The 25,865-nt window shown below is 41.6% G+C and overlaps 2 protein-coding genes across 14 annotated transcripts in view; both read right to left on the reverse strand.

The window, feature by feature from the left end:
- LOC126998047 (mediator of RNA polymerase II transcription subunit 25-like) lies at nucleotides 1–18,660 on the reverse strand. Of its 8 annotated transcripts, none has more exons than XM_050859356.1 (17): nucleotides 18,392–18,660; nucleotides 17,078–17,126; nucleotides 16,721–16,851; nucleotides 12,533–12,734; nucleotides 11,893–12,038; nucleotides 9,381–9,633; nucleotides 9,113–9,188; nucleotides 8,899–8,964; nucleotides 6,429–6,593; nucleotides 5,742–5,973; nucleotides 4,809–4,971; nucleotides 4,284–4,466; nucleotides 3,823–3,937; nucleotides 3,084–3,176; nucleotides 2,752–2,972; nucleotides 2,449–2,628; nucleotides 1–1,120 (listed from the first exon to the last, which is right to left on the reverse strand). In XM_050859356.1, exons 1-17 carry the CDS (start codon nucleotides 18,493–18,495, stop codon nucleotides 875–877), a joined length of 2,625 nt encoding a protein of 874 aa, XP_050715313.1. In that variant the 5' UTR covers nucleotides 18,496–18,660; the 3' UTR covers nucleotides 1–874. The 8 variants fall into 8 exon arrangements, with proteins under 8 accessions (XP_050715313.1, XP_050715311.1, XP_050715318.1 ...); XM_050859354.1 differs by having other exon boundaries at nucleotides 3,084–3,173; nucleotides 6,429–6,605; XM_050859361.1 differs by having other exon boundaries at nucleotides 3,084–3,173; nucleotides 6,429–6,605; nucleotides 9,381–9,618; nucleotides 18,392–18,659.
- A 2,548-nt stretch (nucleotides 18,661–21,208) lies between these two features.
- Nucleotides 21,209–25,865, reverse strand: part of LOC126998048 (uncharacterized) — a 71,272-nt gene continuing 66,615 nt past the window's right edge. For 5 of the 6 annotated variants that reach the window (XM_050859363.1, XM_050859362.1, XM_050859366.1 and 2 more), the window contains one exon: nucleotides 21,209–25,865. This exon is cut by the window's right edge and continues 2,185 nt beyond it. The gene's annotated coding sequence lies outside the window, so the exon portion shown is untranslated. The other variant, XR_007752612.1, reaches the window with a different exon arrangement.

The following is a 25,865-nucleotide window of genomic DNA, read 5'->3' on the forward strand; positions in this document are numbered from 1 at the left end:
ACAGTAAATTTTGTTTGATCAAGTTATACAAATAACCTACCACTATATAAGAAAATATATGGAAATAAATATAAGCTCAAGGTAAAAACAATCACATGAGAGGAATATAAAAAAATATTTTGCTTGAGATACTTAATTAGTCGTGAAAAGTAGACCTTTTTGCCTGAAGTTGGAAGAGTCAAGTTTATTAATGATTAGAGCACATTATACAACTGTAAAATTGTCAGAATTTGTAAAACCATATTCCTAAATATCTGCCACACTGTTCTCTTTCATCAACAGTAAAGGCATCACCATCCACTGCATTACTTAATTACTAAGGACAATTGTGGACATAAATGGTTGAGATGCCAAAAACATGAGTTTTGTGTAAACTCACTTTTGGCTCTTTGGCTCAAATGGTCAAAATTTGAACAGAAATTAATTCAACTTAATTCACATGAGGTAATGAGTGATGGATGTTACTCTCAAGTGGCCATATTGAAACAAGTACATCTGCTCTTCAAGCAAGCATTACTTCATGTATGTACAGTCTTTGTTTCTTTTGTACACAAAGAAAATCAGAAAGGTCAGTATAGATCAATAATACTGAGATTTCTTGTACCAAATACTTTCCTTTTTGTCAAAGTTCTCAGCAACACTATTTGTGCTGCCGTGACTCAGCCAGCAAGGTGTGTCTGTGTGTGTGTGTGTGTGTGTGTGTGTGTGTGTGTGTGTGTGTGTGTGTGTGTGTGTGTGTGTGTGTGTGCGCAGCACAGGTGGTGGAGTCACAGATACAGTGTACTACACCCAATGAGCAGCACCAAGTTCCCTGGTGGAAGAATACTTAGCTTTTGCTTGTAAAAAACAAATATGTATATATCTATGCACCTGTTTACAATAAGTCCCCAATATAATCTGACCCATCTTGCAGTGCTTGACCCATCCCTTGCTGACTGATGTTCTGCTGGCCCAGAGTCTGCTGGCCTAGGGTCTGCTGCCCTATGGCCTGGCCCATCACCTGCTGGGGCTGCCCTGCCATCTGTGGCCTCATGCCCTGCTGCTGCATCATAATAATGTGTTGCTGCTGCTGCTGTTGCTGCTGCACCTGCTGTTGCTGGTGCTGAAGCCTCACATGTTGCTATTACAGGAGGAAAGAGGAGACTCTTACTACTCATAAGCATGAAACCTGAATTTAAATGGCCTAAGCTTAGGTAATGAGAATGTGATTTGCCAATTTTTTGGCCACAAAATGTTGTCATTTCTAACAGCTTTTAATGCTTTACTATAGTGAAACCAAATTGTCGAGTCTGCTTGGGCGTTGGCTCCCGTGGGTCCATTTCTCCCCTCTGTTCTGCCACACAGTCCCAACACCTATTTTTTCCTCTCATATGTTACCTATAGCTTACATATGAGAGGAAGAGATAGGTGCTGGGACTGTGTGGCAGAGCAGAGGGGAAGAAAGGACCCGTGGGAGCCTACGCCAGACCGGCCTCAACATATCTGAAAGACTATAGACTCAGTGTCATAACAGCTGGCGGGGATAATCCTTCAGGGATGGACTTGCTGACTAGGCATCATTGCTTGGGTGATGGTCTCAGTGCCATTCATAAGCCTGTTGTTTACTAGATCTAACCTGTGGCAAATTCGTTTTGACATGACATAGCCTACTATCTCTCGCTCTCTCCTACCTCTTAAAATCAGCACTGTTGGTATCGAAATGTAGTTATTCTTATAATCGCCCCTCCTATTGGCTATTTATTGCCCACAAATAATGGAAACACATATCAGGATTAATGATAGCATGATGAAAGAGAAGAGAAGGTTCGTCTTGCCTTAGGCCAGTGTTTATGTTATATCTACATAGCATCACTACACATAATGATTAAGTCAGGACTAAAAATATACCAAAAAGCCTTACAATAAATGAGTTAATGAATGACACTGTGTAGACTGTAGCCTAGTACTTTGTAGTAGTAGAAAAAGTCTTGCCTTAACAGGCCTTAAAAATATCAAGCTTGCTGCTTCAGTCGCTGAATATTGTCCATTTACGTGCAGTTCTGACTTTGTTTTGTTATGAATGTCATTTCAGATTTTTCCATAATAGTTCAAAAGGCACATATTTAACAATTAAGATTTTATTGCATTAGTTTCTATCAGTGCAATGTGATACCTTACAACTCAAAAAGGGTTTTGGAAGGAATACAAAGTCAATTTCATGGCTGTTAGAACAAGTTAAGAATTGGCCAATGACAGCACAGTACCATCACCCAAACAATGATACCAAGTCCGCGTTAATGTTACTCTCTCCCTGAAGGATTATCCCAGCCAGCTTTCATGACACTGACTATAAGATGGAATATCTTTTTGTGTTTCATGTTGCACAGCATACATAGCATTAACCAACATTTATGAGCTATAAGGAAGACCTTGGCATGAACTGCCTCCATGATGCCAGCATGCACTCACCTGCTGCTGGAGGAGCTGCTTGAGGCCGGTGCCTTGCATGGGCTGCATCATGCGTGGTTGGCCCAGGGTAGGTGTCCCACCTGGCCCTGGCTGGCCCAGGTTCATGGTCAGGCCAGGTCGTTGTTGGTGCACCTGCTGCCGCAGTGTGTGGTGCTGTTGCTGCTGTGGCTGTTGCTGCTGCTTGAAGGGGTACAGTGACATATCACTAAAACTGTACAGAGGTACATCAGAATTTTCAGACCAAAACATCATGGTTTCTTACTTATGGAAACAAAACAGTTTTGTGGCTGTCAAGTAACTGACCTGATTCTGTCTCATTTGCAATAACTCTGTTTGCTGTTGTTGTTGTTGCTGCTGCTGTTGTTGCTGTTGTTGTATGTTGAGTGTTGGCCGTGTGGTGAGCTGAGTGGCCAGGACTGATTGGCCAGGGGTCATCTGCACACTGGTTGGCCCCCCAGGTCCCTGGGATACCCCCCCACCTGCTATCTGGGTCATCTGGTTTGCCCCAAGCAAGTTGGTGCCACCTGCAAGTCATTCATAACCCATCAGACATACTTGGCAGCCAAGCAGACACCCCTGCACAAACATTCTCAAATATTCAGCTATGGTATTCAACTTCTGACTCACAGACTGACCTTGACTGATGGGCTGGCTGAGGGCCTGAGTCAGTTGAGGGTTGTTGTGGATGATCATGCTCTGGGTAGAGATCACATTCATGCCAGAACCTGCTGGAGGGAGAGGCCGAGAGTGTCACTCAACCCTGCCCCTCCTCCAACACCCCAACACATGCACCTTCATCCCACAACAATAGTGCCTCCTGCACACTTACTTATGCTGTAATAAGTAGTATTTGTGGCATATGACACTCAGCTTATTAAAGCACTGATATTGCAATCCAGTTCATGTACTAAAACATTAGTTTCCATTGTGCATGAATCATATACCATATTTTTTTAGTGACATTTTCTCATGCTTAATTCCAGTTTAGTTACACAACTGTGAAAAAGGATTATCATTTTAAAAACTGCCTGAACCTTTCCTCAGAATCAGAAGCTATATATTCAAATAAAATGTGCATATTTGTTAAAGTAATGTCAAGGTTAATTCCATGACCAGTGTGAGTCTTCTAACAAGAGACTCAATGTAACAATCAATGTCTTTGGCACATGAATAGTAAAAAAAAAATGAGTAGCATGTGAATATAAAAAATAAATAATAATGTAGCAATTGTTATGATCAAAGAAAAATCCATTGCCAAATAAACATATTTGGCTCTGTTGGTGAACTTGAAACAATGGCTCCATCACACATCAAGCATTCAAAACTAATAAGTGTAAGGCTAGACAAAACAAATCACCTATCACAGGCACTTACCAGCCCCGGAGGGGAGTGACTGGAGGCCTGTGTTCCCTGGCACTACCATGTGGGGAGTGCCGGCTCCCTGGATGCTGGGGCCGGCCGTGGGAGCCCCCATCATGTTGTTTGTGGTCTGAGGATGGCAAGCAACACATGGCACGGTGAGGTGTTCAGTAAGCCACAAAGGATGGAGGAAAGGATAAAGGTCCTCCTCAGTGTTGAGGATAAAAAGAGCAGTTCCAATAACTCACAAATCAGAAAGAAAAAAAGTTTCATTTGTTCCCTTCCAAATGGGAATAGGGAAAGCAATATCTTACCCTTAAGGCTCCTTATTGAGAAGATGGCAGAGGAAAATTGGTTAGTTTTAATGCAGTACAATGAATGATGGACAATTCACTGCAAACACATGATTTTGTCTGCCTCACACTTACTGCAACTACCAGTTCACTCTCGTCTTCCCCCCACACAGCTTTCCATACCTGTGTTTTGCGGGCATTTTGGATGACACTCTTGATCTTATTGACAAAAGACAGCTGGTCAATGGGGACGAAGCCCACGTAGGCTTTCTTCTCGCTGGAGTAGAGAAGGATGATCACCTTGACATCACTCTGCTGGTGTGGTGATGGGTGTGGTGAAGGATGGGACACATGGACACACCCGGCCTGGAGGGAAGTTAATATTTGATGCGCAAAAGAAAAATGGAAAGAAGAAAAAGTAAAAACTTGCTATTTACTCTAATATAAAAGTTTTTTTGGCAAGTAAAAAATTAGCTGATCAGTAAATTTACTGAAAAATTATTATAGTTAAAGGTCTTGTTGAATAAATTGGAGCAGAACAATTGCAATATAAGTGAGGGGCAAGATAATCTAAAGAGCAACTAGAATATACAGAGTGAACCTAAAGCTCTGGAAATGAGAAAACTTTGAATTCCTGAATGTATTTTTCTCAAAGGGAATATAAAAAAGGTCATGTGTATGTGCTGTGCCAGGTCAAGATTCAATTACCATGCCACGAAAGAGGAAGTTGGTGAGGATCTCGAGGGCGTGGCTCTGGTCGGGCAGGAACATGACGGTCTTGACGTTCTTGAAGAAAGTGTTGCCAATGGAGCCCAGGATGTGCTTGGGGATCATCTGCATTATGAGGGTGGTGGCCCAGTGGTCTGCTTTGCTGCAGGGAGACATGAAAGTACACTAAGCTCAAGGCATGTTGTGCTGCTGACATGACAGGTGTGTATTATGTGATTTGATTAGCCTGACAGAAAACAGGATTCAAGATCAAGGTTACCAGATTATCCCTCTCAACACGTTGTATTTTCCAGTTTCTGACTCACAACTACTGCAAAAAAACATCAATAATTAATGGTTTGAACAATAACCCTAACTAAATCTTGTTATTTGTGTGGGTAGGATTGTCTTGGGTCTTAAACTGATGAATGTAATGCTCTGAGTACAGTTATGGTAATCTGGTAAGGTTGTTAAAGATTCTAATTCTTTTGCGATTGTCTTTGAATCTATTTCTGTCCAATTTTCAGGCATACAGATGACACTCAGCAATGTGATTTGTGAGAAAGACAAATTGGATAGAAAAGATGAAACTTACAAAACCTGAGAAATGTAAGTAAGAAAAAGAGTCAGTACTGTCTGTCCCACATTGGACGAACCGAGTCAGCCGTACAAATGGTCTCAAATAGGGGGTGTTTGCACACTCATAACACATTCTAATTAATACTTATATCAGCTAAATCACCCTGGGAAACTGAGCTGGGGCTGATGAAAGATAGAAGATAATGAACATTATTTCAAAATAAAAATGTTCATCACTCAGTTTTTAGAATGTTTCCTCAGCTCAGTTTCCCAGAATTCTTTCTTTTTCCTGATGAGAAGGCTAACTCAAATACTGCATTAACAAATGACCCATCAGAGAAAGCTCCAACTCACACTTCAGGCTCCCCATTAACCACCAAGGAGGTCATTCTGCAGGTGACCTGATGCACCACTCTGCTGTTGTTGTCGTTTTTCTTCTCCTGCCACTCCAGCGTGCCCTGCCACACCACCGTCCGCTGGTTGGGGGTGTTCATGGCAGGGTTGATGCCAGCTACGCCTACAGACATCTGGGGCTGTTGTGGACCTTGGCCTTGGATGTTGCTGTTGATCATGCTGGCGTCGACATCTGTGGTGTGAGGATTCACGGTCAGCTGACTCTTGCTTCTATTTAATGCAATAAGTGCCAAAGTAATTCAAGTAAAATGGAGGTGTTATTTCAACAAGATTTATCAATTTTGGACTGGTGAGCCTTTTTTTTTGTGCATCTGAGGGAGTCAGCTCAAGGACGCATTATAATGAAGAAATGCATTATATGGAGGGTCCACTGCACTAGTCCAATGTGGAAGAAAGGCCTTTCCCAACTTTTTCCAACTCTGTCTGATGTTAGAGTTCTCCTTACTGCTCCACAAATACTTCCACTCCCCACCTGGTTCTGTTTGTAGATTGTTTTTTAATTGCTTCCTTTGCAGAATTTGTTTTAAGTGTAACCAACACTGATGCAATCAATATGCATATAAGTGGATGATTCAGACATATAAAACAATTTCTTCCATTCATGCATGTTATGAGAAGTGGACTTACTTGGCATGGATGTAGGGTGCTGCTGCTGCTGCTGCTGCTGCTTAGGCCCCATGGCCTCGGGCGGGACTGGCGGCTGTGGCTGCTGGTTCAGCATCATGGAAGATAATACCTGCGGCCGCGGGTTGGGGGCGAGCCAAGTGTTCATGGGGGGCGTGTTGGTGCCTCCTGTAACGTTGTCTGATGGGGGAATGTGTCTCAAGTTCAGACGATGCTTTACATTTTTAAAGATTACTGTGCGTCTAGATGAATTTGTTATTTATTCAAACTCACTAGAAGACAAATTCTACTAAGGCATTGTGTTTATTGCAGTAATGTAAGCAAGCCTTGGAACAATTGTTGCACCAAACACCTTAATAGCTCCTTTAAGGTGAGCTTTATATTAGGTACTCATGCTGATGCACGAACAATTCGTATTACTTGGGAAAAGGGTGCAAGCGTGACGACTACATCATCAAGATGGCAGCAAACAAATGCTATCCAAGATGTGCCCAGATGCTTCCTTCCAGCAAAACTCCATTTGAAAGACTTCAGATGCCATTGTAGAAGCTTGGTATATGTTTTAACTTGCTGTTATAGTTCAAAATGTTATTTTGGGAAGCGTTATTGGTGAGATCCTACTGTGTAAGAAAACTGGAAAGAATAAAAAGATCAACAACAAAGATGGTTCTAAGTTTTGCTGGCTTAACACATGAGGAAAGATTAAAATCTACACTAGAAAAGAGAAACGAGACTTTGATAATGATACATAAGCTAAGTAGCAATATAGAGGAGGCAGACTGAGGAGACCTGGAGTGAGAGAAAAGACAGGAAACTTAAAGGGAAAAAACAACAAACTCAGGAGAACTATATGCATGAGTGATGTCAAGGAATACAGCATTCTGCACAGAACCACAGATGCTCGGAATGTATTAGATGAATTGATTGCAGCAAAGTAGTCACATATTAAAAGAAACGGTGGACAAATGTAGATACGGAGACAGGACACTATGAGTATAGCATAGCTCAGGCTCTGTACACTGCAATAATAACATGCTCTATAAATACAGGAAAAATGACCTTAGAATGGAAGAGAACGAACATTGTACCAATTTATAGAAGTGGAGATAAAACTGAACCACTAAATTATAGACCAGTTTCTTTGACAAGTGAAATGTGCAAAATTTGTGAAAGTATAATAAAAAAACAATGGGTCGAACATTTAGAAAAGAAAAATATGATATATGAAGGACAGTTTGGATTCAGAAAAGGGAAATCCTGTGTCACAAACTTACTATGTTTCTACTCAAGAGCAATAGACGTGGTGCAAGAGAGAGAAGGGTGGGGTGATTGAGTATATCTCGATTTGAAAAAAAGCTTTTGACAAGGTTCCACACAAAAGGTTAATCTGGAAACTACAGCAGTGGGGAGAAATGGGCGGAAAGGTTATCAAGTGGATGAAGGATTACTTAATGGGATGAGAAATGAGGCCAGTGATTAGAAAGGAGAAATCAATTTGGAGGAGAGTAGAAAGTGGAGTCCCCCAAGGCTCAGTTCTGGCACCAATAATGTTCATAATATATATAAACGATATGCCAAAGGGTATAAAAAATTATATGAGCCTTTTTGAAGATGATGCAAAGTTAATAAGAAAAGTGAGAACAGAGGATGATTGTGAGGAGCAGCAAAAAGACCTGGACAGAGTATATAGATGGAGCCAATTATGGGAAATGGAATATAATGCAAACAAGTGCCATGTTATGGAAATGGGGAAAAGTAAAAAAAGACCAAGAAAAACATACAGGATGGGAGAAGAAAACTTAAGGTGGTACATGAAGAAAAGATTTGGGAATAACGATGGAAGACACACTATCCCCAGAAAAGCACATAAACAAGCTGTTTGGAGAAACCTACAGGATGATGCAAAATATAAGGGTATCATTGCATTTTATGGACAAAGAAATGATGAAGAAAATAATAACAACAATGGTAAGACCAAAGCTTGAATATGCTGCAATTGTGTGGTCGCCTCACAAGAGGAAGGATATCAGAAAGCTGGAAAGGATACAGAGAATTGCAACAAAAATGGTCCCAGAACTCTCGAATATGACGTATGAAGACAGATTGAAGGAGATGGACTTGACGACACTGGAACAAAGAAGGGAGAGAGGAGATTTGATCACGCTGTATAAGTTGGTAAATAAGTTTCATGAGGTGGATAGAGATGATCTCTTCTTAACTGCGAGAATGCAGGGGCTGAGAGGACATAGGAAGAAACTTAACAAAGGAACCTGTTTGAGTGACTTAAAAGTTAAGAGTATAGTTTTCCACATAGAAGTGTTAACACATGGAACAACTTGCGGGAAGAGGTGGTGGAGGCGAACAGTGTTCAATAAATGAAGGAAAGGCTGGATAAATGTAGATATGGAATGGGACTATTAGAGCTTAGGTTGGGCCTGGTAGACTACAAATAGGTAAATACACACACACACACCTGTGGGCCAGCGTGGTCTGGAGGGGTTGATCATTCTCTGCATCATGGGCGGCCGAACCACAGCCACTGGTGGAGGGAACAAGGGAACAAAGACTTTGTTAGAAATTGAAGAAACAGATGCTTTATTTCTGAATCAGACCCTAACACATTTTGACATTTCTCCCTCAAAAGTTGACAGTGAGTGTCTAAGACACTTCATGAGGCCAAGACTTACCTCCCTGGGGGTTGGGGTGGCCACAGGGCTGTGAGGGGTTCACTACCATGGGGTTCACAGAGCCAGGCCGAACCATCTGTAAAGAAACAAGGCAATGCATTCATCACACACAAAAAACAGATGGACCAACAAAATTTTGATGACCTACAGAGACTAAGAAAAATGAGTCACATTAAATAAAAAATGCTTGCAAAAAAATAATACAAGAAAAATAATAACATAAAAGCAGCAAGCAGGTAGTGGAGTAGATCTATGAAATTTGAAATACCTTGCCGACACATACATGAATAGGCTGGGGTGGAGCTGGAGACCCCCCAGTGACAGGGCCCGGGGAAGGAGTGGTGGCCCCAGGACCTAAGGGGTTTGGGGATGGTCCTGGGCCAGGCTGTGTGGGCACGTTAACCCCTTGTGTCTGCATGTGGGCAGTGGGTGCGGCTGGGGGTGTGGCTACGGAGGTGTTCTGGGAGTACACCATCAACGAGGGGCTCAGCGCTCGTTCCTGTAAACTGGAGACCAAGGTTCTTTGATACCAATGGCCAATACTACTGGTTAGAGGGAATTAGGTTTTCCTTGTTTAACTTTTTTCATATTCACAACAAAGTACAATGAAGACTCAATACTCGAACGTCTTGGAAGTCGAACTTTTCGATACTCGAACGCAAAAGTTTGACTTGGTACTCGAAAAAATATCTGGTACTCGAATGTCCGCACACGTGGTTGTAAACAAAGGCTCCTGGCCTCTCCCTCCCCTGCCAGTTGTGCCGCCGCGGTCGTGAGAACAACATTCTCCTGCGTTCTGTCTGTGGTTTTTCATTTAGAAACTTACAATGGCACCAAAGAGGCTTATTAGTGGTGAAAATAAGCCTAAAAGGAAGAATGTAGTGACGACCATTGAACGGAAAAAGGAGATTATTGATAAATATGAGAAAGGAACAAGAATCACCGATCTTGCAGCTGAGTATTGTATGGCAAAATCTACAGTAGCCACCATACTGAAGAACAAGGAGGCCATTAAGGGAGCTGATGTGGCGATGGGTGTGAAAAAGCAACTTAAGCGACCTGCGGCAGTGGAAGAAATGAAAAAATTGTTGATGGTGTGGTTTGGGAATTTCAAGAAGAGAACTGGAATTCATTCTGTTGTGAGGCACAGCGAGGCTGCAAGTGCTGACAAAGTTGCCGCCGAGAAGTTTGTGCCTGAATTTAAGAAATTTGTGGATAAGGAGCGCTTAAGCTCACAACAGGTCTTTAATTGTGATGAGACAGGCCTGTTTTGGAAAAAAATACCAAACAGGACCTATATAACAAAGGAAGAGAAGTGTTTAACACGACACAAGCCCATGAAAGACAGGCTAATCCTGCTTCTGTGCGCCAATGTTAGCGGCGACTGCAAAATTAAACTGCTGCTGGTGTACCATTCGGAAAACCCCAGGCCATTCAAGAAGAACGGTGTGCAAAAGAGCAAACTCAGTGTGATGTGGAGGGCAAACAAGAAAGCCTGGACAACCAGGCAGTTCTTCACGGAGTGGTTTGTGGAGGTGTTTGCACCTGCAGTGAAGAAATACCTAATAGAGAAGAATCTACCACTCAAGGCCCTCCTGTTGATGGACAATGCCCCTGCACACCCTCCAGGCGTGGAAGAAGAATTGGGTAAGGGGTATAAATTCATCAAAGTGATGTTCCTCCCCCCCAACACCATGCCACTGATCCAATGCATGGACCAGAATGTCATCGCCAGCTTTAAGAAGCTGTACACAAAAGCACTTTTTGAGAGGTGCTTTGAGGTGACTTCTGAAACAAGAGCTCACTCTGAGGGAGTTTTGGAAGAATCACTTCAATATCCTTCACTGTCTAAGGCTTATAAATAAAGCCTGGGGTCAAGTTTCTGTGAGGTCCTTGCAGTCTGCCTGGAAAAATCTGTGGCCAACCTGTGTGACAGCCAAGGATTTTGAGAGATTCGAGCCTTCAGTCCAGGAGTCTGCTGTGGTGGAGGACATTGTGTCTCTGGGGAGGGCTATAGGCATTGAGGTGGACAATGATGATGTGGAGGAGCTGGTGCAAGCACACTCTGAAGACCTCACCACTGACGAGCTGCGTCAACTTCACCAGGAACAGCTGCAGGAGGTAACTGAGGAGCTGTCTTCAGGGGAGGAGGAGGGGAACAGCAAGGAAAAAGTCTCCACTGCAGAGATCAAGAAATATTTGCGGCAGTGGACAGACTTGGGAAACGTTTTGGAGAGGTGCCACCCTGATATTGCTGCTGTACACAGAAACATAAACCAGTTTGATGAAAATTTGATGCAGAATTTCAGAGACATTTTGAAAAAAAGGCAAAGGCAGATCACATTAGACAGATTCTTGTTGAAAAAGGAATCTAGTGAGACTGCAAGTGTTAGTGAGCCACAGCCCTCCACTAGTGGGTTCACAGGAATCCCACCAGGAGACGAGTTACCAGACGGTGACTCGTCCTCCGACGAATAACTTCCCTGCTCCTCCCCACCCTTCTCCCCTCCTCTTCTACGTTATCCATCACCAGCCTTCACTTACAGTAAGTAAAACTCAAAATTATAAAAAAATTTACATTGAAATTTTTGTAAACTTAAGGTTTTGCTAAGGTTAGAACGAATTACCTGATTTATAGGTATCGGTAGTCGAACTTTTTGATACTCGAACAGCCATTTGGAACAAATTAAGTTCGAGTATTGAGTCTCCACTGTATAATCCTAAATTACTTGAAAGGAATTAAATACTTTCTGGGTCTCCCTTGACTGCCTCTGCCTCACCTAAAGCCCTGAAGGAGAACCAAGTGCTGGGGTTTGCTGGCATAGTTTTTGTTGAGGGTGGCTTGGTGGTCTCCTCCAGCAGCATCAAAGAGGCAGTACAGCTCCACTAGTTTGTGGGCCGACACCACCGACAGCTGGATCTTATTCTGGAACATGGATATTAATAATGCCATGGCTATAACATCCAGGTACTGAGGGTGGAACAAGAGAACTCATTGGTTTAATAGTTTACTTCAGATTTTTAAAGTGGATCATTTGAAAGAAGGAGTATCACTAATGAGAGGGAATGACCTGAGTGAGGATGGGGATGAATCGCTGAGGTTAGAGAATGTTGTAATTGGCAATGTGTGTGAGAGACAGAACTTGAACACCAATGTTACTAAAATTGGGGGCCTGACCCTCACACCAAATAAAAATCATGGTTCAAAAAGATAGGATCACTGGCAAAATATGCCACTGTATATTCATGTATTACTCAAGAAGTTGTTTCCTCGGACCAAGATATTAGCTCTGAATGCAATACTATCGTTGGCAAAGCACAATAATACATGGCTAACTGAAGGCCCACTAATCATAAATCTCATTGCAACAAGAATTTAAAAGTTATGGGACTAAGCAAGACCACAACAGGTTAACTAACCCTCTTGAGGTCCAGGATGACCTTCTCTGGGTTGGTGGGGGACCAGGGGTTGCTCATGGGTGTGCTCTGGGTCACCAGGATGCAACACCTTTGCACATTCTCCCCAGTGGGACTGCGCTGCTTCATGGTGTCAAACATGTTCAGAGCAGCTTGAAGGCCATCCAAGATAAACGCTTGTCTGGTCAGGTTCTTGCCAGTGTAGCTGAGATGCATGAGAAGAGGCATCAAGGAAAAGTTATTAGTTATGATGTTGGCATTAGCATGTTGTGCACAAATAGGAACCATACACTATCAAGAATGATAGTGAGTCATTTCAAAGGAAAGGCTGTGAGGAAATAGCAATGGCATAAATGTGACAGAAAGGAGTTTAAAGGATGCTGATATAAGATAATTGAACATAGTATTTATATACTTACAGTGGGTGAGAGAGCTATGGAACCGCTGCAAAGTCTAATGCATAATTAAAATCCTACTTTTAGGCATGACGGTTGATTGTAAATAGGTTTAAATCACACCTAGGGTTGCAGAGGGCGGGAAAGTTTCCGGGAATTTTCAGAGCCTGGGAATTTTTGGAATTTTCAGGAATTTTCAAATTTTTCAAACATGTGTATTTGTATTAATAAACAAACCAATTCTGGCTAATAGAACTATTAATTAAAAAGTTTTAAGCAACAAAAATTATATTTCCAATAGGTTAGGTTAAGTTTAAGGAGCTTCAAACACATTATATCCAGACACTTATTGCATAAATTAACAAAGAAAGCCTTCACTGTGTTATATAGTAAGTCTCATCTAGTAAGGAAAAATAGATGATTTTTCAGAGTCAAGATGTATGGTAACTTTTTGTGGTTTTGTCAGGTTAAGTTTAGGGTATTTTCAAATACATAATAGACAACAGCTTTTGGCACAAAATACCAAAGAATTACCTCACTCAGTCAGAAAGGAAGCATATGATTTTTTTGAGTCAAGATGTATGATAACTTTTTGTGATTTTGTTAGATTAGGTTAGGTTTAGGGTATCTTCAAACACATGATAGCCAAAAACTTATGGTATAAATCAACAAAAAATAACCTCACTTTGTTGTATAGAAAATCTTATTAGTAAGGAAGCATATATAAATTTTCTGAGTCTAGACCTATAGTAACTATTTGGGGTTTTGTAATGTCAAGTTTGGTTAAGTTTAGGGTATCCTCAAATGCTTGATAGCCAGCAACATATGGTGCAAATCAACAAAGAATGACCTCACTTTGTTGTATGGAAAGTCTCATTAGTAAGGAAACTTATATGAATTTTCTGAGTCAAGACATATTGTAACTATTTGGGGTTTTGTTAGGTTAAGTTCAGTTTAGGGTATCACCAAACACTTGATAGGCAGCATCTTACGGTAAAAATAAAAATAAAATGACCTCACTTTGTTGTAAAGAAAGTCTCATTAGTAAGGAAGCATATATGAATTTTCTGAGTCTAGAACTATAATAACTTTTATTTTATTTTATTAGGTCAGGTTAAGTTTACGGTATCTTCAAACACATGATAGCCAACAACTTATGGTATAAATCAACAAAGAATAACCTCTCTTTGTTATTTATAAAGTCTCATTAGTAAGGAAGAATATATGAATTTTCTGAGTCAAGACCTATAGCAATGATTGGGGTTTTTGCTAGGTTAGGTTAAGTTTAGGCAGTGGTGGGCACCCTAACCGAAAAGTTAGCTTCGCTAACTGGTAATCAACTAACAAAAAAATTAGCTTCACTTAAACTATACCAGTAAACTGATAAAGAAATGAGTGGAAACTAATGCTAACCGCTAACATTTTTTATGTGGATTTAGGTTTGGTTTAGTATTTTGGCTCTAAAACCCCATCTGTCCATTGATGATGGTCTCCTTGGGTTGGCACATGATGCACTGGAAGTGCAAGACATAGGCGTTTGTCATATCTCTTGATTGAAGGACAAAGTACTTCTCCAGGTGGGGCCACGGGTTCTGGAACTTCTGGGACTCCTGGCTATCAGCTTGAGTGTCCTCCGTCTCACCCACAGCTGCTGCCAGCTTCCTAATAGGGTCAGCATCCTCAGGCGGAACAAAAACATCCTCACTTGTGTCACCTTCCATGACGTCGATAACGATAAACAAGACGACAATAATGAATGTGACTACACGGTAACAACGTCACAGCTGAACTGAACAAAGAGCCCAACAAGCAACAACAAGATGGGAAGAGAAAGAAACCTTAAGTTTCTCCTAAATCCGTATATTTTACCCAAGATTTCCTGCAAATTTACACTTTTTTATAACTTTTTTCCATAACTGACACTTCTATTTTTATTATTTTAAGTCTATTTCTTGTCAGGTGGAATATATTGAGTTCTTGTTATTAAATCCCGAGTTCAAAGAGTTGGAAATAGAAGATGCATTACTCTAAAATAATAAAAGGTTTTCATAATAATTGTCCAATTACCCTGCTTCAAGGCGTAATTTACCCAAAAGTGGAAGCCCTGGGATTATTGCACCATATGGCTCAACTGGTGCTGTGTCTGCCCACAACGGACAAGAACAAACCTGTATGATTTTTTTAGTGGACTTAAGTTAGCGGAGGAGGAACTACACTTAGCGGAAGCTCATTGATCCGCTAACTGTTTCCAAAGTTAGCGAAAAAGCTAATCAGCTAATGAAAAAGTTAGCTTCCTTAATTAGCGGATTAGCGAAACCATGCCCACCAGAGTTTAGGGCATCTTCAAACACAAGACTGCCAGCACCTTATGGTATAAATCAACAAAGAATGACCTCACTCTGTTGTACAAAAAGTCTCATTAGTAAGGAAGCGTATATGAACTTCCTGAGTCAAGACCTACAATAACTGTTTGGGGTTTTGTTAGGTTAGGTTAAGTTTAGGATATCATCAAGCACATGATATGCAGCACCTATGCTATAAATAAAGAAAGAATGACCTCACTGCGTTGTAACAAAATTCTCATTAATAAGGATAAGGAAGCATATGTGAGTTTTCTCAGTCTAGACCTATAGTAAATGTTATTTGTTTTGTTAGGTTAAGTTTAGGGTCTTCAAACACATGATAGCCAACACCTTACGGTATAAATCAAGGAAAAATGACCTCACTTTGTTGTAAAGAAAGTCTCATTAGTAAGAAAGCATATATGAATTTTCTGTGTCAAGACTTATAGTAACTGTTTGGGGTTTTGCTAGCTTAGGTTAAGAGGAGGGCGGCATGTGCCTCAATAGGCGTCATTTAACCCATGGGCTTCGGCTATGGGAAAGCCAAGAGGTGGACGAGAAACGACAAAATTACTCTGCATTTTGAGACATAGAAAAGAGCATGGAACGTACGTCAGAGTACTCCTCTTATAATCATAAAGCCGTTAAAAATATTTACATTTACTCAAACTCCATTCTTTTTGGGTGGTGTTTGTTACAAAATAAACTGTCTCGTGACGTGTGGCATCTAGCTGAGAGTCGCTTGTAGTGTACTATAGAGAATTTGACAAGAAATTACTGTATGGATAGCTAATTCAGTATGCCATGATCTTACAGCACCACCTATGACAAAAAAGCCCACCTCAAGATCACTCACCCACCACATTGACCTAGGGCATTCATGGTGGGTTGCGCTATGCCACCACGGCCTACAATTAGCTCGAATTAGGCCTTTTATGGCGAGCCCTTTTTAGGGTCCACTGTATCACAGCCACGACTCGTGAAAGCCCAAAAAAGGGTCTGCCGACGTTCTCGGGTTAAACAATCCTGCCTGCACCACCACTGTGCTAAGGGACATACACTAACAGCCCCTTAAAACTGAAGTCTAAAGAGGCAACAATGACCTCAGAAAAAAAGCCCAAAGGTGCCAATGATAAACTTGTAAATTTTTCTCAATTTTCAAAGTTCCTGAAAATTCCCGAAATTCCCAAGGAAAGTTACCCAGTTCAAAATTCCCGGGAATTTTACAACCTTTATCACAAGTATATAAAAGCTAATGCATTGTGCATTAATGCTAACAATGTAACACAATCTAAACCAAATAAAGCTCCCATTTGAATAAATATTTTGTGGATTTCATGGATTCTTTTGCAATAATTCAGCTTGAATTTAGGACTATTTAAGGAATGAAAATTCATACTGCATAAACCTCCATGACCCCAGACAACTGGGAAGAGGGTAGGACCCCCACTTACCGTGCATTCTTAATAGAGTTAAGGATCTCTGCTTCGGAGCAGGTGGGGCCGAAGCACTCCACCTGCCCCCATGCCCCTATGAGGGAGAGCTCGGTGCCGTAGAAGACCGAAGCATATTGGACCATGCTACTCTGTGGGGGCAACAGCTAGCCATTAATTCTGAGTAGGGCAGTGGAGAATCACTTCATTAGGCCTATAGGTTGAAAACTGCCTATATCATCTGAAGTCACAATGGAAAAAAAAAGTATAATAGCCATGATGTAAAACTTTTGGATGGAAGTGAAATATAGTGTGGATTAGATCCTGCCATTATTACACTGAAAAGGTGAAACATGAACACGCAATCTCTCAACCAACCTGTGTGAAGAATACATCGGACTCTTCTGATAAGCCTCCACCGAACAATCTGGAAAAATTCACAAATATGAATATGCTATGGTTCTACAGACTCCTATTATACCTCTAGACCCAGCTCTCCCTCAGCATAATTTTCAGTGTGCATCAAACATATTTTTGAGCTCAAGTTATAGAACCTCTGAGGCAGGGCAGGACTGGCCAATAAATGGTACCTTGCTGAAACCTGGGAAGGTAAAGCTGGCAATCTGAATATCACACTGACTCTGAGTCCCAGGATTATGGGTTCTTACTTGCCACAGGCTCAAGGCCTACTGAGGTGGAGACAAGTGGTGAGGCCACTGCAAAGGACATTGTTGTTCTATGTGAAGTACTTTTTGATTATACAACACTGCCATATTGCTTTGCCCTTGTAAATTATACTTTTTGAGATTTTAATAACTTTATAAGCAGCAATAAGTTGCTTAGTATGAACCTAAATATGGCCAAGTGACTATGATGATGCCAAGTTAATTAAAAGGACATCAGTAGGCTATTTATAAAAGCAATCATTCACTAAGACGTTATGAGTAAGTGCATTGAGGATTATTTTTTGAGGCTAACATCATAATTGTTGACGGCCCTGTGGAGCGCTGCATTGACAGCAAAGCGGGGCCTGAAACATCATCAAGAGTAATGGTAGTATTATTTTATGGCAATGTATTACCATTTCAGTGGTAAAAGGTAACTATCCTAAGTGGTGATAGGTTACTATTAAATAGCAATAGGTTGCTATCATTTAAGTTTTAGAATTTAAAATATGCAGAATGGCAGAGCTAGGGTTCAGTAATGGTCGTGTTGACCATCTAGAATTGGGTAAAATTCCTGAGTTTCACTCAGCTTTGTGTATGCCCCCGACTTTACCTTCACCATATAATAACGGCTCTTTTTACCCAGAAATGAAAATGTCTCTGAAATAGGAAACTCTGGCCAACAAAATTCTTCATATTTATCAGCATTGTTTAATTATGTGTATTGCTGATCCATTCTGACTAAGGCAGGAACTTACTGGAGGTCCACCTCAGCTGTGCCAAGAATAGGTATGCTACGGGTTGCTAGATGTACCCGTGCCTCCGACCAGCTAGCCAGGCCGTCTAGCTCCTCTGCAGGGCTCCTGTATAGCCCCTCCAGTCAACGAGCTGGTAATAATTCAACAACGACAATAGGTAGAGCAACTCAAAGTAACCCCGCCGCCTGTCTGCCAGGCTGCCCCTGGGCCTGTTCAGGGACACACACACACACACACACCCCTGGCCAGGCCGCGCCCCGCACACTCACGAGATGGCGGGCGTCACGTAGGCCTCCAGCAGCTCCGGCAGGTAGGTCTTCATGGACACGCTCTTCTCCACCACGAACACGATGTCCGTCCGGTCCAAATTCATGGTGACGGCGGGGGCACGGCGCGGCGCCTCACGGGGAAAGAACCGTCATGCCCGGGGGTGTCAGCAGGCTGGTCCCCGCGGCGCCTCCTGCTGCTGCCTCCTCCGGGAAAACCTGTGTTGTGTTGACACCTCTGCTCTGCGTGGGGCTGCTCGGCGCCAGCGTTGCCAATGTTGGGAAAAAAGAACACTCACCAGTAAAACAATAAAACAAAAACAACACGAACAACAATAAAATAGAAGTAAAAAAGAACAACAATAAAAACAACAGAACAACAATAAGAGAAGTAAAAAGAACAATAAAACAAAACGAGAACAATGAGGTAAAAAACAAAAACAAAAACAAAACAAAAAAAACCAAGTGTAATAGTGGAAGCAAACCAAAGGGCAGAAAAGGTCAATACAAAAGGAAAATCCAAAATAAGCTAAAGTGAAGAAAAAAAAGAAGAAAATAAAAAGGAAAGTCAGGGAAAGCAATTAAAGTGTAGCTACAGACAAACATAGCTCAGTGCAGAGTGAAGTATATAAGTGTGCGCAGTGGAATAACTAAGGGTAGGTTATTATTCTAGTGTTTGCCCATGCTCACCGCCCCTCACACAGGTGGCTACGGTATATAGGTGACCTGTGAGTGAGGGGGATGCAATGGGGAACACGAAATGCGTCACAAACACTTTATTATATACATACCAAGTAACAAATCAGTTCTATAGGAATGAACAAAATGATGAAAGTAAAGGAGTTAGCTGACATATTTTCCATTCTTATCTCCGGCGAACCTGAAAACTGTAGAAACACGGATATTTCTGTAGGCCTGGCAACACTGTCCAATACGCATCGCTTCGACACAGCCTCATTTCGGATATTTTTTGTTTTTTTCCTCTTTCCATGTTGTTGATCCATTATATCTGCACTGTATTTTGTTAGTTTTATTTTTGTTTATGTGGTGTGTGTGTATGTGTGTGACGTTCGGCAGATTCGCTTTCGGTCTCTCTCTCTCTCTCTCTCTCTCTCTCTCTCTCTCTCTCTCTCTCTCTCTCTAATGTGACATGTTCAGGATGCTAACTTCGATACAGGCGACTCGTGCCTCACAGGGCAAGCAATAATAATAATTTAGCATCCCCAAAATGTGGATGTGATAACATCTAGATTGTTTCAGACATTGTGGACGAGGCAGGAAGTGTTCGTAGTGTTGGATAGACGCACTGGCGGCCTCAGCATCGCTACGGTGACGGGTGGAGGAGCTCTCTCTCTCTCTCTCTCTCTCTCACCCTTAACGAGCCAGCTGTCAAGGTGGTGGCGGAAAATATCAGGCGTGACCAGAAACCCGACAAATCCCTTAATTATGGCCTTGGTACTGCACTGAGGAGACTAAGGGTCATATTCTTAAACATTTCGACGCCCAAACACACATATCTGACAAGGCTTAGGTAGGAGTGGTGGGCATTTTCAGGGGTAATTTTATGACCCTTCTGACTGGTTGACCCTTCTTCTGTACCATGAATCTAAAAAAGCACTCATTAGAACCCGTCTGATCTCCTTTAAGGCCTTTGGAAATAGTTGATGTGTATTCTTAACTCGTCATTTAACCCGCACATCATAATATGGCAATGGCAAGATATATAATTCGTACACAACTATAACTCACGTGTCGGGGTCTATTAATCACTAGTGGGTTCTTTGTTGTGTGACCCTTAAAACCACACTGTCCCTGCGAGGAGCTCTTCACCTCTCCGCTGCGCCCTTAACGTATCGTCATCTCAGTTTGCCAGTTCGAAAAGCCTGTCTTGGAAGTTGCTAGGCTTTTCAAGGACTGTTTTGTGGTCCTGGTGATAGTTTTTAACCACACTGTCCCTGCGAGGAGCTCTTCACCTCTCCGCTGCGCCATATCGTCGCCTCAGTTTACAAGTTCGAAAAGCCTGTCTTGGAAGTTGCTGGGCTTTTCAAGAACTGTTTTGTGGTCCTGGTGATAGTTTTTACGAGACCTCTGCACCTTGAACTGGAAAAACACCCCTGAAAACCCGATTGATCTTCCCTGTGGGACAAGTTTCGTTTAGTCGGCGCAACATCTGTGGTCATATGCCGGAGAGAGACAGGAGGGGAAGGAATTATAGGAGAAGGAAACAGATCCCAGGAGACGGGACACAACTCCCGATTAATACCTGGTACCCATTCACTGCTGGGTGGATAGGGGCGTAGGGTATCGGAAAAGCCGCCCAAATTTTTCCACTCCCCCCGGGAACTGAACCTGGGCTCTCTCGGTTGTGGGCCGAGTGTGCTAACCACTACACCACGAAGCCCCTTAGTCGATATGGGAGCCCAGTAAACAAATTACCATAATATATAAAGCTAGTGATTTCAATTTTTGTGTGCTGTTGCCTCTGTCCTCGATGTTGTAAAGGAAGAAATGCAACGTTAGTCGGAACCGTAGGATGTGTGGTTTGATCTGTAGTATTCTTTCTCTCTCTCAAGGCCTTTATTATTTTTAGCATTTATCCCCTGCCATTGTATCTTTTTAGTTTCCTGGTGCTACTTACACATGTATCCTTAGTTGTATAATCTCACACTGTACTGCCTGGGGGTCGGGATGGCATGTTCCTCCCTTCTCCTTTGTTGTTTACTTGCAACAATAGACAATCAATCAATCAATCAATTCTCTCTCTCTCTCTCTCTCTCTCTCTCTCTCTCTCTCAATATAAAGGTATGAAATAAACTGAAGTATGACTAGATTATTTATTTGTAGCTATATACGGATGTGACAAGCCCTGGCGGAGGTGCCTGGAGGACAGTGTCGTCGTGGCGGGAACTGTACATTTTGGCGCCTGAACGAAACGGTAAAAAATATAACAGTGGCTGTGTCTGTTGCTCTGGGACGTGTTTTTAAACATTTCGCCGCCCAAGCACACACGTTTTGACAGGGCTTTCGTAGGAGCTGCAGGCATTTCCAGGGGGTAGTTTTAAGACCTTGGTAGTAGTATGACCATTCTTCTGCACCATGAATGTGAAAAAACACTCATTAGAAACCGATTCATCTTTTTTTGGCCTTTGGAAATAGTTGATGTGAGTGCCGGAAGCGTCTGAGAATACCGACGGGAAGTACGAAGAGTTGAACAGTTTTTCCGCACAATTTGAACACTACGATCGCTATGTGTAATCTAAAAAAACCGCTTTGCGCGGGCCATATGTTTTTCAGACTCAAAATAAACGATTCAGAACCTTTTATTTGAACTTCCGTGGAGTTTTTGAATTCTCGGAGTATCTGTTCGAAAACGACAGAAAGATGACAGGACGCCAACAACCTTTCATTAAAAAAGTGAGAATGAGCGTTGCAATGAGAAGCTAAACGATGAGTGTGAGGAGTGTTGCTGCAGATAATTCGCGCCCTTGTTGCTGTTGTTGTTTTGCAGTTCAGGTTTCGAAACGGATTCACGGAGCTTCGAGTATTGGAGCAACACCTTTAATGAAGCACATAATGTTCCTCCCCTCCGCTGAGTGTAATGAATGTGATCTGCCTTAATGTGGCGCCCGTGTGTGTGTGTGTGTGTGTGTGTGTGTGTGAAGCATATGAAGCCTACCATGAGCTGTGAATGAATCCCGAAGCATCGCGTCAGACATACAAACAGACAGTCGAACGCTGAGTCATACAAAAATATTCTCATGATAACATTTTTTCCGATAAAACTTTCTTCATAAATTTCTTTCTCTCTTTAGCGTAGGTGTATACAATTTCACATATAATAAACGGATAAAAAACACAACAACACCGTAACATATACACACAGCAAACCTTTCAAAGAATAACTTGTTCTTTATGTTTACAGACGAACAAACATACAGACTGACACACTATATAGACAGCGTATACAAGAGGGTATGTATGAGGAGGTTAAGCGGCGGCGAGGCGGACAGTGACGGAAGAAAACACTAATTCGAGCCTTATTCTTGAACACTTCGGCGCTCACACATACGGCAAGGCTTTCGGAGGAGTTGTGGGCGTTTCAGTAGGTAGTTTAATGACTGTCGTGGTAGTCTGACGAGGCTTCTGTACCATGAGAACTCGATTCATCTCCTTCTTAGCCTTAGGAAATGGTGGATGTGAGAGGCGGAAGCGTCTGAGAATGGTGACCTAAGTAATTGGGGCAAAATGAAGCACACGGTGAATTCATACATTTAGAAGCTCTCTCCTTGATAGCATAAGGTACGTATATACATTTAAAAGCTCTTTATTCCCTGCAAAGCCTATTACATACACCAAAAGCCCCTCATCCCCCCTTGACCAACATCGCTCCGTAGTTATAGCCATTTAGAACCCCCCCCCAAAAAACACCTTCCAAACACTATTACCTGCGGGGTGGCGCCGGGGCAGGTGTGTACAGGTGACTTGTTGTACCTGTGACAGAGGCGTCTTAAGGACTGGAGAGGGTGACATATTGATTCTCCGTATACTGCTCTGCCTCCTTATTCTCTTTTTTTTTTTTATACTAGTATACGTTTACTACTACTACTACTACTACTTCTACTACTACTTCTACTACTACTACTGCTACTACTACTGTTAATTACAAAGATTCTTGTATATTAAATTTTGAACATACAATATACCCTTGCAAAATACTACTCATAATAAATAAAAAAAATGTAGGTTAGAGACAATTCATAATATGTATAATGATAAAATAATAAAAAAAATAATAATACCAATAATAATAATCATAATAATACTGAAACGCATAAGATTTTTCTACAAATAAGATTATACATCATCTGATTTCCGTTTAATTACAGAAAGGAGGCCTAAGGCAGAGACGAGGGCTTCCTATCAAATAAGTTAATACACAAGAGTACGTGTACACAAATAAATAAATACTAAAACTAGCTGTACACGACAGAAACAATAGATGAGAGGTTAACCTGCACACCCACACATAAATGGGGTAAACTCTGCGGTAAACTCCCTCAATACACTTAAGTTCAGTCCCGTAGCGTGAGACATGCCAACCAACCAACCACACAACGGGACTGCAACACTTGACGCCCTAAGAACAACACTCGTACGACCAACACTGCTTACATACGCGTACTAACAAGTCGAACCGAATGCCATAAAAACGTACCCCACTTAACTTCGCTTGACTCGTACGCACGCCATACGCTCACACGCGAATCCGAATATTGTCTGGAGAAAAAAGTTGAGCTTAAGCTGACACTTCCTCGGCTGATGCGGCTTACGAGGGGAGTGTGCGTGCTGCGGTGAGTGCTGATGTTGCTGACTGTCTGGTGCTTATGTTGCTGCTGTCTGGTGATAATGTTGTTGCTGCTGCTGCCTATGTTGCTGGTGTTTATATGCTGGTTATGTTGTTGACTGGTGTTTATGTTATTACTGTTGATGTTATTCCTATTACCTATGATGTTGCTGATTGTGCTTGTTTGTTATGTTGCTGCAGACGTATATGTGTGGTTGTGAAAGGTCGCCAAGGAAACAAATAACACTCTCAAAGGCGGATCGAAGATAAAGCACGCACTGACAGAGGAATTCAACTCTTTTTATCCCTCTTCCGTGTATTGTTCATTGATGGGGGTGTCAAAGATCGACAAGGATAGAAATAACGCTCTCAAAGGCGGATCGAAGATGATAAAAAGAAAGTACTGACATGGATATTCAACTTACTTATTTTTTATCAACTGTCTGTATATTTTTCATTTACGTATTTTGGCGAGAGGGGATTTCTTAGATATATGATTGTGAAGACCTGCAAAATACACTAATGGTCTTTTTCTTCCCTATATACAAACAACTCTTCTTGATTCGCTGCTCCATGGAAAGTGACATAAATTCAACCTTTTTTCACTCTTCTGCGTATTTCTTATTGATGTATTTTGGCGAGAGGGGATTTCCATTCAACGCAGGTACCTCCAAAACGCACTCTTGGTCTGTTTTCTTCTCTATATACAAACAACTCTTCTTGATTCGTCACTCCATGGTAAGTAACACACAAATTCAACCTTTTATCATCCTTCTGTGTATTTTTCATTGATGTATTTTGGCGAGAAGGGTTTTCCATTAAGCGTAAGTACCTCCAAAGCACACTAATGATTTTTTTTCCTTATATACAAACAACTCTTCTTGATTCGTCGCTCCATGGAAAGAAAGTAACACACAAATTCAACCTTTTATCTCCCTTTTGTGCATTTTTTATTGATGTATTTGGGAGAGAAGGGATTTCCATTAAACGCAAGTACCTCCAAAGCGCACTACCGTTTTTTTCCCCCTATATACAAACAACTCTTCTTGATTCGTCGCTACATGGAAAGTAACACATAAATTCAACCTTCCATCACCCTTTTGTGCATTTTTCATTGATGTATTTTATCGAGAAGGGATTTTTAACATATGGTCCTTTTCCCATCATCCAAAACAGCTCATCTTTATTACTCGCTCACCACATCATTTTTGCGTCACTTCGAAAGACTGTGTGATGGTACCTTTCCCTTCCTCCATGCATCTTTACCTCCTTTGCAGCTCACACTCCCCTTCGCGGCCCTTCCCCTCACCTGAGCACCCCTTGGCCTGCCTCCTGCTTCCCTGACCAGCGTGTGAGTCTTCAAGCAGCGGCGTGGACAAGACTTCATGATTGTGTGTTCTGCGGCTCTCGTTTTCCCCTTGTTATGAAAGCAATTGCGGATAAGATATGAATCCCCCAAATCAATGCTACAAATAACGAATTCCATGAAAGTTTCGGTTACTAATATGATTTCCTGATTTAATACGATTGAGACTTTGAATTCCTGTTTGATGAAGTTAAGATTGTCAATATGAATTTCCGGAAAGATGCGATTATAACAAATTCAAATCGCTGGAAAGTTTCGGTACATGCGATGAGTTCCATGAAAGTTGAGGTTACTAGTGTGATTTCCTGATTTTAATACGATTGAGATCTTGAATTCCTGTTTGATTCAGTTAAGATTGTCAATATGAATTCCAGGAAAGATACGATAACCACTGAAATTCCTGGAAAGTTTCGATACATGCGATGAATTCCATGAAAATTGAAGTTACTAATATGATTTCCTGATAGAACACTACTGACACGGTGAACTCCTGTTTGATTAAGTTACAATAGCCTAAACGAATTCCCGAGAAGATACGATTACAACTGAAATTCCTGGAGTGTTTCGAAACATACGATGAATTCAATGAAAAATACGGTTTCAAAGATGACCTCCTGATAGAATATTACTGACACGGTGAATTCCTGTTTGATTAAGTTACCATTGCCAAGATGAATTCCAGGGAAGATACGATTTGCTGGATTATTTGTGGCTTGTATTATTGTTTTTGCCCTTGAGCAGATAACCACTGCTGTAAAAAAATCTAC

The sequence above is a fragment of the Eriocheir sinensis genome, chromosome 13 (genome assembly GCF_024679095.1).
Source record: "Eriocheir sinensis breed Jianghai 21 chromosome 13, ASM2467909v1, whole genome shotgun sequence".
NCBI lineage: Eukaryota > Metazoa > Arthropoda > Malacostraca > Decapoda > Varunidae > Eriocheir > Eriocheir sinensis.

Bases quoted from the DNA above. Each gene is read 5' to 3' on its own strand.
- LOC126998047 (XM_050859353.1), bottom strand. From the start codon at position 18,495: ATGAATTTGGACCGGACGGACATCGTGTTCGTGGTGGAGAAGAGCGTG. The intron at 16,852-17,077 runs GTTGGTTGAGAG...TTGCCCCCACAG, and splicing joins CCGATGTATTCTTCACACAG to AGTAGCATGGTCCAATATGC. The intron at 4,972-5,741 runs GTGAGTTGGAGC...GTCTCCCTGCAG, and splicing joins GTTAATGGGGAGCCTGAAGT to CAAAGCAGACCACTGGGCCA.